The sequence below is a fragment of the Myotis lucifugus genome, unplaced genomic scaffold (genome assembly GCF_000147115.1).
Source record: "Myotis lucifugus unplaced genomic scaffold, Myoluc2.0 scaffold_229, whole genome shotgun sequence".
Lineage (NCBI taxonomy): Eukaryota > Metazoa > Chordata > Mammalia > Chiroptera > Vespertilionidae > Myotis > Myotis lucifugus.
The window spans coordinates 735,040-748,199 of NW_005871277.1; the positions used below are offsets into that span (position 1 = coordinate 735,040).

At 54.1% G+C, this 13,160-nt stretch overlaps 1 protein-coding gene across 1 annotated transcript in view; it reads left to right on the forward strand.

The window, feature by feature from the left end:
- The window catches only part of GLB1L2 (galactosidase beta 1 like 2), a 24,508-nt gene that overhangs the window by 8,848 nt on the left and 2,500 nt on the right, over positions 1 to 13,160 (forward strand). The window contains exons 5-15 of the mRNA XM_014463944.2: positions 1,177 to 1,322; positions 3,760 to 3,852; positions 5,745 to 5,826; positions 6,461 to 6,531; positions 8,376 to 8,460; positions 10,403 to 10,540; positions 11,057 to 11,137; positions 11,773 to 11,879; positions 12,387 to 12,527; positions 12,727 to 12,798; positions 13,031 to 13,109. Of these exons, the coding sequence (XP_014319430.1) occupies positions 1,177 to 1,322; positions 3,760 to 3,852; positions 5,745 to 5,826; positions 6,461 to 6,531; positions 8,376 to 8,460; positions 10,403 to 10,540; positions 11,057 to 11,137; positions 11,773 to 11,879; positions 12,387 to 12,527; positions 12,727 to 12,798; positions 13,031 to 13,109 (1,095 nt within the window). The remainder of the gene's footprint in view (positions 1 to 1,176; positions 1,323 to 3,759; positions 3,853 to 5,744; positions 5,827 to 6,460; positions 6,532 to 8,375; positions 8,461 to 10,402; positions 10,541 to 11,056; positions 11,138 to 11,772; positions 11,880 to 12,386; positions 12,528 to 12,726; positions 12,799 to 13,030; positions 13,110 to 13,160) is intronic.

Consider the following 13,160-nt stretch of genomic DNA (forward strand, 5'->3'; position numbering starts at 1 on the left):
GATCTCCAGCCCTCAGCCCTCTGTGCAGCGCCTGGCCACCCAGGCCCGGGGTGCAGAGGCGGTGGTCCCAGGACAGCCCCCGGCAGGCGGCGTGCTCTGGGAAACGGACGAGTGCCCATGGGGATGTCTCCTGAAGATGGCGAGGAGCCGTCAGTCCCTCGGAGAACGCTCTCCCTCATCCACCGTGACCTCACATAAAGGGATACAGTGGGGCCTTGATTTACGAGTGTCCCGACTAACGAGGTTTTCAAGATACGAGCTGTCTCTCGGCCGATTTTTTGCTTTGAGTTGCGAGCTAAAATTCAGGTTACGAGCCAGCTTCAGATACCCCACCGCTAGTTGGCGCAGCGAATGTCACCGTGAACGCCACAACATCAGCCCAGCATCACGTGTCTCACTCGTTCACTTTTGATTTGACCTATGAGTAATTTGAGTTACAAGCTCAGTCACGGAACGGATTAAACTCGTAAGTCAAGTCCCCACTGTACTTTCTGACCCGGTTCAGGACTTTTAAATCAGGGCCTTTTGTAAGAAAATAGAAGAGTTTTCTCCGAATTTCAGATGAGATGGAAAGTACTTTGACTTCAGCTCTGGAACAACGTTCTGTGTTCCTTGGGGAATGGGGACCCCCCAGACAGGTTGTAGGAAGAATGAATCTTCTTGCTTCCCTGCTTCTCCCCCGAACTGAGCTCTGAATAGCTGATGCCGATGATGCAGATGAGCCGGGTCAGCGGGAACCGCAGCCAGGCCAGAGCAGTGGCCGAGCAGCGGGAGGCAGCCTAGCCTCGCACAGCACAGCCTGCTTCCCGCCTACTTTTCTGGGTGACACTGGAGGCTGCCTCTATTCTGCAGTCCCAGCCTAATGCCTTTGGCTTCACCTCCATAAAGAGATTGCAGAGTAAATGCTTGAAGACCGGGCCTTGCAGCCAAGGAAAAGCTTTTCTCACTCTGACTGGCAGCCAGACCTAGAGCCACGAAGCGGGACATAAGTTGCCACCAGGCTGGTGTCCCCTGTCGGGGAGCAGGGCTGAGTTCGGGGCTGGGCCGGGCCGCACGTGCTCCTCTCCAACGGGTGGAGGGTGTGGGGTGGGAGCGTCTTGGGTCTCAATCCTGAGCACTTGGACACGGCTTTCCTTTCACGCCATCATCACCCTGCCCAGGGCGACCCACAAGCAGTGGAACTAATGTCCACCCCCCTCCTTTTCTATTCAAGCTGGTTGCTCCGAGACTCTGGCATGATGCTGAGAACGACGTACAAGGGCTTCACCGAAGCCGTGGACCTTTATTTCGACCACCTGATGTCCAGGGTGGTGCCGCTCCAGGTAAAAGCACCTGCCTGCCTACGGGGAGTAAACAGCCCTCGGGCAGCTCTCAGACCAGGGGCTCCCAGTTCCTTCCAACACAGGAGCTCATGCCTTCCCGCTGCCTGAGACCTGTAATCGATGTACTTATTGGTTGATTATTTTATTTATTTATTTTATTATTTTACTTTATTTTATTTTATTCCATCAGCCTATACCCTCCTCTACCTCTCCGCATCCCCTCCCCCCTACAATCACCACATGTCCCGGTCCAGGAGGTCTTTCTCTTTTTAAAATCTTTTTTGCTCAATCCCTCCACCCTCACAACCCCCCACCCTCCCACCAGAGCTCATAGTCAGCTGCTCTCTGTCTATGAGTCTGTCTCCATTTTGCTTGGCAGTTTAGTTTGTTCATTTAGATCCTTACATAGGAGTGAAATCGTAGGGTACTTGTCTTTCTCTGACTGCCTTATTTCTAAGGGAAATTTCTCATTTAGAATAATGCTCTCCAAGTCCATCCACGATGCTGAAAACGGTGAAATGTTCTTGCTTTTTTTCCCGGCCGAGTAATATTCCATTGCGTGAACGTACTGTAGCTGTTCCATCCACTCACGTACTGATGGACGCTGGGGCAGCTCCCACATCTTGGCTATGGTGACTGACGCCTGCAGTGAATATAGGGCTGCATCTATTCTTTTGAGTTAGTGCTTCAGGTTTCTTGGCATAAATTCCCTGAAGTGGAATCACTGGATCCTAAGGCAGTTCCATTAATTAATTTTTTGAGGGAACTCCATACTGCTTTCCACACCAATCTGCCTTCCTATCAGCAGTACGTATTTATCACAGTTTAAACATTTTTGTCTAGTAAGTCCAGTGTGTGTGTGTGTGTGTTTCTTTAAAGACTAGTAGGTAAAGCATGTGAAAACGTCAGGGGGACTACAGACTCCTGGAAGCCTGGGGGCAAGCGTGTGGAGGCGGAGGGATCCGATAGAACACGTAAGGCCACAAGAAGCCGCTGGGTGAGACTCTGGGGAAGTAAGACATGTGAAAGCAGCAGGAGAAACACACACACACACACACACACACACACACACCCACTCACACACACACACACACACAGTTTAGACAGGACAGATGCCCCAGAAATATCTGAGAAGGTCTTAAGCCTTCATCCTGGCTGATCTCAAGGCTTAGGAGCCCATTAAATAAGTGAAGACATTCCCTCCAAATCTGCAAAGACTGGGAGACATGACAGCTTTTTAAAAACCCAATTTTCAGGAAAAAACCCACACCAGATGAACAAGAAACATGGAAACATGTCTCACTCAAAGGAACAGAAATCTCCAGAAACAGTTTCTAAAGAAAGACACACACACCTGAGGTCTAGACGTTACCAACATACCCTGTTTCAGCTCCGAGTCAGAGGAGACAGACACTAGTCTGCTGGACAGACCACAGACAGCCCAGAGCACTGCAAACCAGTTCCATTGTGTTTCTTCTACCTTGAGGGAAGGAATGCAGAATTAGGATTTTTTTTTCCCTGACTGTGCCATGCTGCACCACAGAAGGGTGGGGCAAGGGCAAGCAAAGCATGCAATTTCATACCCTTTTGAATGTCTTTTTCTTAAATATTTTTTATTGATTTCAGAGAGGAAGGGGAGGGCGAGAGAGATGGAAACATTAACGATGAGAGAGAATCATGGATCGGCTGCCTCCTGCACGCCCCCTACTGGGGATCGAGCCCGCAACCCAGACATGTGCCCTAGACCAGAATCGAACCTGGGATGACCCTTCAGTCCGCAGGCTGACGCTCTGTCCACTGAGCCACACCGGCTAGCTCGGAATGTCTTTTTCTTGATTGGGCATTGATTTATCTGTTTAAACATTAGATTGGCTGCCAGAGCTCCTATACCAGTAGTTCTCAACCTTCCTCATGCCGCGACCCTTTAATACAGTTCCTCATGTTGTGGTGACCCCCAAACCATAAAATTATTTTCGTTGCTACTTCATAACTGTAATTTTGCTACTGTTATGAATCGTATGGTAAATATCTGATATGCAGGATGTATTTTCATTGTTACAGATTGAACATCATTAAAGCATAGTGATTAATCACAAAAACAATATGTAATTATATATGTGTTTTCCGATGGTCTTAGGTGACCCCTGTGAAAGGGTCGTTCGACCCCCAAAGGGGTCGCGACCCACAGGTTGAGAACCGATGTCCTATAGTTGCTTTGGCCAGGATGCAGTGGTTTATGTGATGTTCCCGTGGGGGATCACAGGCCGGGGGCTCTCCACCCTGTGGCTTGCTGCCATCCCTCTCAATCATACGCCAGACCTTGGAGACTTTCGCTTCCCAATGGGACGTTACGCTAGTCCCTGGTGAGACGTGGAGTGAAATGAGACCATCCGGCTCCCGCTCCACGCTGGGCTTCGGACTGTTTCTCTCTCCCCAGTACAAGCACGGGGGCCCCATCATCGCTGTGCAGGTGGAGAATGAGTACGGTTCCTACAACAAAGACCCCGCCTACCTGCCGTACGTCAAGAAAGTAAGTGTCCTCGCAATTCTTTCCTCACACTCCTTCCTCTCGAACGTCTGACAGGCTGTGGTGTCACAGGGGGTCTGATGCTGTTCTCATAGTAACACCGCATCCCTCAGTGCCAGTTCTTCACTAGCACATTTTTTTTCCGTGCTTTTTAAAAACTATATATATATTTATTGATTTCAGAGAGGAAGGGAGAGAGATAGAAACATCAATGATGAGAGAGAATCATTGATCGGCTGCCTCCTGCATGCCCCCAACTGGGGATTGAGCCCGCAACCTGGGCATGTGCCCTTGACCGGAATTGAACCCGGGACCCTTCAGTCTGCAGGCTGATGCTCAGTCCACTGAGCCAAACCAGCTAGGGCTTTCTTTCGCCATACTTTTGTCTCAGTAGGGTTATTGCACATTTGCCCTTTATCGATCAAGTTTAATTGGGGACGGCAGCGCCTCATGGTGCTGCAGGGCTGAGAGTGAAGGACTTTTATGGACTGACGGGCCCTGAGCTGCGCTGGGCAGATGGCTATGCCGGAAGCGGCAGTTGTCCATCCTGATGGGACAGTCAGCCACGCCTTGCCTGGGAAGGGAACATGTGAAGGAACAGCTTTAAAAGGCAGTTACCTGCCGAAACTGGTTTGGCTCAGTGGATAGAGCGTTGGCCTACGAACTGAAGGGTCCCAGGTTCGATTCCGGTCAAGGGCATGTACCTGGGTTGCGGGCACATCCCCAGTGGGGGATGTGCAGGAGGCAGCTGATCGATGTTTCTCTCTCATTGATGTTTCTGACTCTCTATCTCTCTCCCTTCCTCTCTGTAAAAAATCAATAAAATATATTTTTAAAAAAAAAGACAGTTACCGTCCTCATGTTCAGCCTCCCAGGCCCAGGATGCTGTATGCAAGTGGTGGCACGTGCGCAAACTTTACTATCAGTCAGCGACGGGTTGGAGTTGTGAGGTGGTGGGTTTTCAGGCTCGGATCAAAACCTCGCCTGGCCTAATGGATTCAGCCCCCGCAGCTTCTGTGGTCCCGAGAATTAGGGCCCCTCTGCTCTTTCCTCACCAGCGTCTGGGATCAGACCTGAGCGTCACTCATCCACCGGGTATCCCTCTGCCTCCTCTGCTTCCAAAAGAATTGGGTTGAAATAAGCAGTCTTGTCTTTATCCCACACTTTACCCCGCTTCTCTGAGGCTCTGCGTCTGCACAGCCAGAGGCTACTGTGCACGGAGCACAGCATGTACCTAACGCGCCCAGTGAGGCCTGGGGATCGCCCAGGCTCCCCCGTGTCAGCCGTTGTTCCGATGGGGAAACGGTTATTGTCTCTCAGCGCGGCGCGTGCCCCTTCCGCTTATTTTCACCATTTGATTTACAACCTTCAGGGAGCACTGACTGTTCCACTGGGCATGTGCAGCACGCCACGGGCAGGTGCCAGGGGCACGGCTGGTGCCAGAGCCCACCCTGCTGGGGGTGGGGAAGGGGTGGGCTGCTTGCTCTGGCGAGGGTGATGGGGAGGCGTGGGCTGTCCCTGAGGTCCTGGCCCACTCTGGGGTCCCTGCGGTCTCTTGCCCGATGGCAGTACGGCGTCTGGCCTCGCCGAGCCGGCCTCTGCATAGTCCTGTCTAGGGGCGCACAGTGGCCATTCTGGGCACCTTGCGGGACCGGGAGCAGCCGAGGGTGCCTGAGCCGGGCAGCCCTGCCCCTGCCGCACTGGACTCCAGCCGACGGAGCTCTGCCCACCATCGCGCACACGGACAGAGCGGGTGTGTCTGTTTTCTGCAGGGAAATAACATGCTTTATTGGAAGCTCCTCCTCCTTCCCTTCCTGCCGCCTCCTTCCCAGCGGCGTGGCCGGCAGGAGCTCTGAGGAGGGGTGGACGGTGACCCCCTCATTTCCCTCCCCTAGGCCTTGGAGGACCGAGGGATTGTGGAGCTGCTCTTGACTTCAGACAACAAGGACGGCCTGAGCAACGGGGTCATCGACGGAGGTGCGTGGAGGCGGGGCGCGCCCGGCCTGGCTGTGCACGCTGCCTGGGCAGCCGCCGGTCCTTCTCCCTTCTGCCTGGCACTGGGCCCGGAAGCGCTGGGACATCCGCGTCCGAGGCGGACTTGCTGTCGCCAGCTCTGTCGTTCGATGATGTTTCTCTCTCATTGATGTTTCTAGCTCTCTGTCCCTCTCCCTTCCTCTCTCTCTCTCTAAACGTCAATTAAAAATATTAAGAAATATCACCTTCAATTTAAAAAATATAACACATGATTGGGTAGAATAGAAAATCAGCCCTCGTCTGAGAAATACACGGGGAATCAGCCTATCCTGGTGCTTGAGGTGCAAAGTCAAGATCCGACTCCAGGCTCCTTCAAGAGGGCGATGAGCAGAAATGCACTCCGGCTGGGAAAGTGACATTGATCAGAAGCGTGGGGAAGGTCTGTGCTGAGAGCTGATGGTCCAGGTGAACAAGACCATCTGGCATCAGAGGAACCAGACTGATCCGGGGTGGGAAACGATGTCAAGATTAGTTCACTTGTTTCGCTGGTGAATTGAGAAAGGTCTGGGGCAGTTCGGCAAGTCCTCCTGGCTTCGAGACAACACTTAACCTTCCCTTCTCTCCTTTCCATCCCCAGTGCTGGCCACCATCAACCTACAGTCGCAACACGACCTGCAGTTATTGACCATCTTCCTCCTAAGTGTCCAGGTGAGCCTGGCCCGGGGAGCTGGCTGCCGCTCCGCGTGCGTGTGGGGCTCTGAAGCGAGTTTGGTGCAGCCTCTTGGGGAGGGGGACTCTGGCGCTGCCAGCTTTTCAGTTCACAGCCCGCCTTCCACGCTGCAAACCCTGACCCTGTGCACCGGGCTGCCACGCCCCGGCCAGGGGAGCCGTGTGCCCTGAGGCGTTGCAGTTGGGCCTGGAGTCATGTTCTAAGCCAGGGGTCCTCAAAATACGGCCCGTGGGCCACATGCAAATACAAATATTGTATTTGTTCCCGTTTTGTTTTTTTTACTTCAAAATAAGATATGTGCAGTGTGCATAGGAATTTGTTCATAGTTTTTTTTTTAAACTATAGTCCGGCCCTCCAGCGGTCTGAGGGACAGTGAACTGGCCCCCTGTTTAAAAAGTTTGAGGACCCCTGTTCTAAGCTCTGGGCTGGGTGTGCTCACTGAGGCCTCTTGACGGGAGTTGTGTGGATTCGGGAGTTGTGTGGATTCAGCCGTATGCTAAGGGCTTTCTGTGCATCGTGTCAGTTAATCTTCCCAGGACCCCTGGGAGCTGGCCACCGCTGTTACCGTTTTCCAGTAAAGGAGACAGCTTTGTAGGACGGAGCAAGCACCCAGCAGTAAGAGGCAGGCTGGGGTGTGCAGCACAGCCCGAGTGGGTGCACGGCTCCAGCTGGGACCACACTGTGCAGGGCAGTTACCTGGGCTATTGGAGAGCCCCCCAGCTTGGCCCCCGCACCCTCAAGTCAGAGTCCCCTCCTGGCCCGGAGACCAGTGACGTGCGGGACTTAGAATGAGTTCTCCTTTCCTGGACTTAAATGTCGTACAGGATCTCCCCTTTGGGGAGGTAGACAGCGAGCGCTAAGGAAAACCCAGCCACTTTCTTAGTCTTGCAAAAAATGATGGCACCGCTTTGGCCTTTCCCCTGGCGTGGTGGTACCTTCTACTGAGTGGCCTGTAAGTCTGCCCGTCACCTGGGATCAGATTGTGTATTCAGCTGCCTCTAAACATATTGCTGTCACTGACAGCGGAGGTACGTGATGAATGAGGAAGGCTCGGTGTGGAACCTGAAATACCAGCGTATCCGTCCTCCTCCCTGCAAACCCCCCTCCCCACCCCTACCCCACGCTGCTCTGGTGCTTCTGCAAACGTGCAGGCTGGAGCAGGGCCCTGGGACCGATGTCGGCATCCCTGGGACCACCCTGTGCCAGAGGCTCTAAAGTCATGTCTGAGACTCGCTGAATATCCTCCCCAAGCGAGGAGGCGGGCATTGTGGCTGCAGGGCTGCTCGCGAGTAGCTGTGCTAGCGCGTCCTGCCCCTCGGCTCCGATTTTGTAAACTTTATTGAAATGTCCCTGGGCCTTGAAGAGGGCCCACGCTCTGCCCTTGGACTCTGCCAGCTGAAAGGGAGCAGTCTCGGGGGGCTCTGCAGCCGCAGAGCAGTTACCCTGACACCATTCTCCCTTCCCGGAGAGGCTAGGCAAGGCTTGAGGGTCAGTCGGTGCAGGAGGAGACTCCCGGACCGGAGGCTGGGTTCTAGGATGAAGCCTTAACTTGGAACAGATCCCAGGTTTTCTCACCAGCACCGCGTGCAGCGGGGTCTACTGTGTCACCTCAGGGAGCACGTTCGCTCTCCACCTGCAAGGTGGAGGCCACGCCTGGAGGCTAAGCTGGGGCAGGTGCCTCTGGCCGCCTCCGTGCTCTGCGTTTGGGGGCCTCGGGGGTCAGGGGGACAGCTGGCAGGACTGAGGGCGTGGCCTCGCCCTGCGAGGGGCTTTCCTCCGTTCCCCTCTCTTGACCAGCTAACTTCTCATTTTGTGGTGCCAGGGGGTTCAGCCCAAGATGGTGATGGAGTACTGGACGGGGTGGTTTGACTCCTGGGGGGGACCCCACAACATCCTGGATGCTTCCGGTAAGTGCTTGCAATCCCTACGTCTAACGGGGGTGGGAATAAGTTCCGATGTCCCCCTCACTGAGTCTGCAGTTATTTGCATGTCAGAGTTGGCTCTTGATACTCCAGAATCATGTGTCTTGACATCTGAAGTGAACAGTAGGATTTTAATTTTATTTTATTTATTAAAAAACACATTTTTATTGATTTTAGAGAGGAAGGGAGGGGGGAGAGAAAGAGAGAGAAACATCAATGATGAGAGAGAATCATTGATCAGCTGTCCCCTGCACGCCCTCTACTGGGGATGGAGCCCACAACCTGGGCATGTGCCCTGACTGGGAATCGAACCGGTGACGACCTGGTTCACAGGTCAGTGCTCAACCACTGAGCCACGCCGGCTGGGCAACAGTAGGATTTCTAAGTGGCTTTATTATGTTTTTGTAATTAGATGAGGAACACATGCCCGTGGCAAACATCCAGCAAATACAGAAAATGTCTAAAGAAGAAATAAAAATCCTAGAGCCCAGACAGTACTGCGATGCGCACTGTCTAGGCCAGTGATGGCGAACCTTTTGAGCTCAGCGTGTCAGCATTTTGAAAAACCCTAACTTAACTCTGGTGCCGTGTCACATATAGACATTTTTTGATCTTTGCAACCATAGTAAAACAAAGATTGATATTTTTGATACTTATTTTATATATTTAAATGCCATTTAACAAAGAAAAATCAACCAAAAAAATGAGTTCACGTGTCACCTCTGACACGCGTGTCATAGGTTCGCCATCACTGGTCTAGGCAGCTGTCGCTCTGCCTCTGTCGGCAGCCCTGTGTGCACGTACAGACAGAGGTGTCGCCTGCTGGTGCCGGCGAGTGACACAGATGGGCAGCTTTCTGTCCTGTTCAGTATAAATTCCATCGCTGTTTCCAAGAAGCCCATTGCGTGGCGTCTCAGTCAGCTACGTGCCCAGTCTCTTGTAGACGTGCACTGAGGTGGTTTCCAGTGTGTCCTGTGAATTGAACACCATGGCACTGAGCGTGCTGGAACATCCAGTTTTGCACACTTGGCCTGTTTTTCCCAATGACAAGTTCTTAGCAATACCCTGACTACAAGAATGCAATTTTGATAAATCTATTTACTAAACTGCTGCCCAGGATTGCAGCAATTCTTAACTCTCCATTATTCAAGGAGAATACCAGTTTCCCACAGATTCATCAACACTGAGTATGAAAATAATTTTAATGTTTGCCAATCTGATAGCTCGTTGTTATTTCGCATTTCTTTGACCAATGCTGATGTGTGTGTGTGTGTGTATCTATTTATTAACCATTTATATTTCTCCTTTGATACTGTCTTCATGTCATTGGTCCATTCTCTAATAAGGGGAGGATTGGGGAGGAAGTCAGCACCATATCCCTACCTATGAACCCCCCTGCTTGTGTCTCAGTGAGGGGGCGAAGCATGTTGGTGGCAGGTGGAAGCTGCCCTGGGCCATAGTCAATGAAGGCTTGTCTGTGATTTTATTTTTTTAAAATATATTTTTATTGATTTTTTTTACAGAGAGGAAGGGAGAGGGATAGAGAGTTAGAAACATTGATGAGAGAGAAACATCGATCAGCTGCCTCCTGCACACCCCCTCCTGGGGATGTGCCCGCAACCAAGGTACATGCCCTTGACCAGAATCGAACCTGGGACCCTTCAGTCCGCAGGCCGACGCTCTATCCACTGAGCCAAACCGGTCAGGGCTTGTCTGTGATTTAAAAAACAACTGCAAGGCCCAAGCTCTGGAGCTGAGATCCCGGTGACTCCTCTTCCTCCTCCGGTGACGGGGGGCATCAGGGAAGCGGAAGGACAGCCAGGGAGTTGAATTGGGGGAGGGACGGGGAGAGGTGAGCGTGCCTGGGGGACATCTGGCTTGTCTCAGACTCGGGCTCACTGCGCATGCCCCTCCCCGCTCCCTGTAGAGGTTTTAAAAACCGTGTCGGCCATCATCGACGCCGGCTCTTCCATCAACCTCTACATGTTCCACGGAGGCACCAACTTCGGCTTCATCAACGGAGCCATGCATTTCCATGACTATAAGTCCGACGTCACCAGCTACGGCAAGTCTCCCCCAGGGCCGACCCTTCCCGGAACGCCCCATCATCGGTGTGTCCGTGTTTTTTACGATAGTCCTTCAGGGACAGCTCTGGCACCTTGAATGCGTTTGGCTCGAGTGCCCGGGAGGGGGAGGGGGAGGTTTGGCGTGGACGGTCACTTTTCAACCTGCAGAGCGGTGGGAGGCCGGAGCCCACTGGCAGGCCGCGAGCACTGGGGAGTCGGCGGGAGGAAGTGAGAGAGGCCCCCCCTCCCCAGGCGGGGAGGTCCCGCTCCGGCCCTGGAGGTGCTGTGACCCCCTGCCCTCCGGAAGGCAGGAAAGATGCCTGGACGTGTCGGGCTGTGCTGTGGCCATGGGCAGTTTGGCGGCATTTTGCAGTAGTTAGTCGTATTTAGAGTCTTCGGCTGACAGCTCACACTGAAGTGTTCTGCCTCCCACTTGCTGGGACGAGGGCCATGCTGCCCGACCCCAGCGTCTCCCTTCTCTCTTTCTGCCGAGTGACGGCCCCGGTGTCTTGCAGACTATGATGCGGTGCTGACCGAGGCCGGCGACTACACAGCCAAGTACGTCAAGCTCCGAGAATTCTTTGGCTCCATCTCAGGTACCTGGCGAACAGCAGCCAAGCACCAGCTTGGGCCCTTGCTCTGGTCGAAGAGCCCCTACAGCAGTGATGGCGAACCTATGACACGTGTGTCAGAGGTGACACGCGAACTCATGTTTTGGGTTGATTTTTCTTTGTTATATGGCATTGAAATATATAAAATAAATATCAAAAATAGAAGTCTCTGTTTTACTGTGGTTGCAAAGATCAAAAAATGTCTCTATGTGACACGGCACCAGAGTTAAGTTAGGGTTTTTCAAAATGCTGACACGCTGAGCTCAAAAGGTTCGCCATCACTGCCCTACAGGGTTCCTTCTTCCCTGCCCCGCCTCCCCCCAGGCGGTCTGTGTGCGAGAGCACCTCAAGGCAGGGACAGGCAGGCTTGGGAGGCTGTTTGCATGTGGCTGTGTTTGCAGGTCTGACTTCTGAGGGCTTGAGAAAGCCCCCTGTGCGCCCCCCCACACACCCCTCCCTCGGCATTCCCTGTCCCAGCCGGTGCCAGACTAAGGAGCACATGGGGCCATGGATAGGAATGTGGGGGCGGGAGGGGGGGAGTTGGGGGGAAGAAGGGTGGCCGCTGGAGGAGGTAGTGACTGTTTGGTCCTTTTCGGGGGGCCCTGTGGTCTGTGTTGCAGGCAGCCCTCTGCCTCCCCCACCCGAGCTTCTTCCCAAGACGGCGTACGAGTCCCTGAGGCCGGCCCTGTACCTGTCGCTGTGGGATGCCCTCCAGTACATGGAGCCGGTGAGCGCTGCCGCAGGGGGGCCGGGCCAGGGAGCCCTCCCTGCAGCTGTCGGGGAGGAAGAGAAAACCGGAGCAGGAAGTGGGAAAGCACAAAAGGAACTTGAAGGGACGCTGGGCAATGCGACGGGTTCCGTTTCTGCAGGCTCCAGGGGAGAGAGGAGGGTGCACCTCCCGTAGCTGATGCAGAGAGAGGGTGGTGTGATCTGAAACAATGGTGGATTGAAAAGCTACAAGGCCCCGCATAGCAGGGCTTTCTTCTTTTTTCTTTTTTCCCCCACATCTTCCTCTTTCACACCCACCTTCCCTGCGACTCTGGAGAGCCATGAGAAATCAAAATAGAAACCGTTGTTAAAGGCCCCTGCCCGCCGCTGCCCCCAGGGCACTAGCCCCCAGGTGGGGGCTGTCTGCTACCCTGGCCTTCCCCAGTGGATCCAGAGGAGGTCGCTGCCTTTCCCCCCACCCCACCCCGGCTAGCCCTGTGCCCCCTCCTGTCTGTTCGCTGTGCAGCCAACCATCTCTGAAAAGCCTGTCAACATGGAGAACCTGCCAGTGAACAATGGGAATGGCCAGTCCTTCGGGTACACCCTGTACGAGACCACCATCGGCTCCCCTGGCGTCCTCAGGGGTCTCGTGCGTGACCGGGGACAGGTAGGAGCGTCTCCTCTTACTTCTGTGCCCCGGCAGGGACCGAGCTGACAGCATCCCTCCCCTTCGCGCTCACGTGCCCCGCGGGTACCAGTGTGTAGAGGTCGCCCTCGCAGTGCGGCCTCTCTCTTCGCTTGGCAGAGGTTCCGCTCACTCCTCCCTCCCGTCAGCCCGCGATGCTGTCTGTCCGTTTATCCGGCAGGTGTTTGTGAACACAGTGTTCATTGGCTTCTTGGACTATGACAGGAAGGACATTGTCATCCCCTTAATCCAGGTCTGTTTCCTGGGGAGCTGGGCGGTGGGTAGCGCCAGCCTCTTCCTCAGCAGGTTTGGCAGGAATCAGAGAGGAGGACCCAGGGACCAGGAGCTCCTTCACCAGAGCTGTGGGTGGGGAGCGGGCAGAGCCTCGCTTTCTGACCGCAGGGGCGCTGGCCCTCCCACCCTGGCTGCTCAGGGAGGGGCTGGGGTGCTGCAGGGGAGGAGATAGTCATCATCTGTTCTGGCAGGGCTACACGGTGCTGAGGATCCTGGTGGAGAACTGCGGCGCGTCAACTACGGGCAATAACATCGATGAGCAGCGCAAAGGTGGGTCCACGGCGCATGCTGGGCGAGAAGCTGCTGACACTCAGCGTGGCT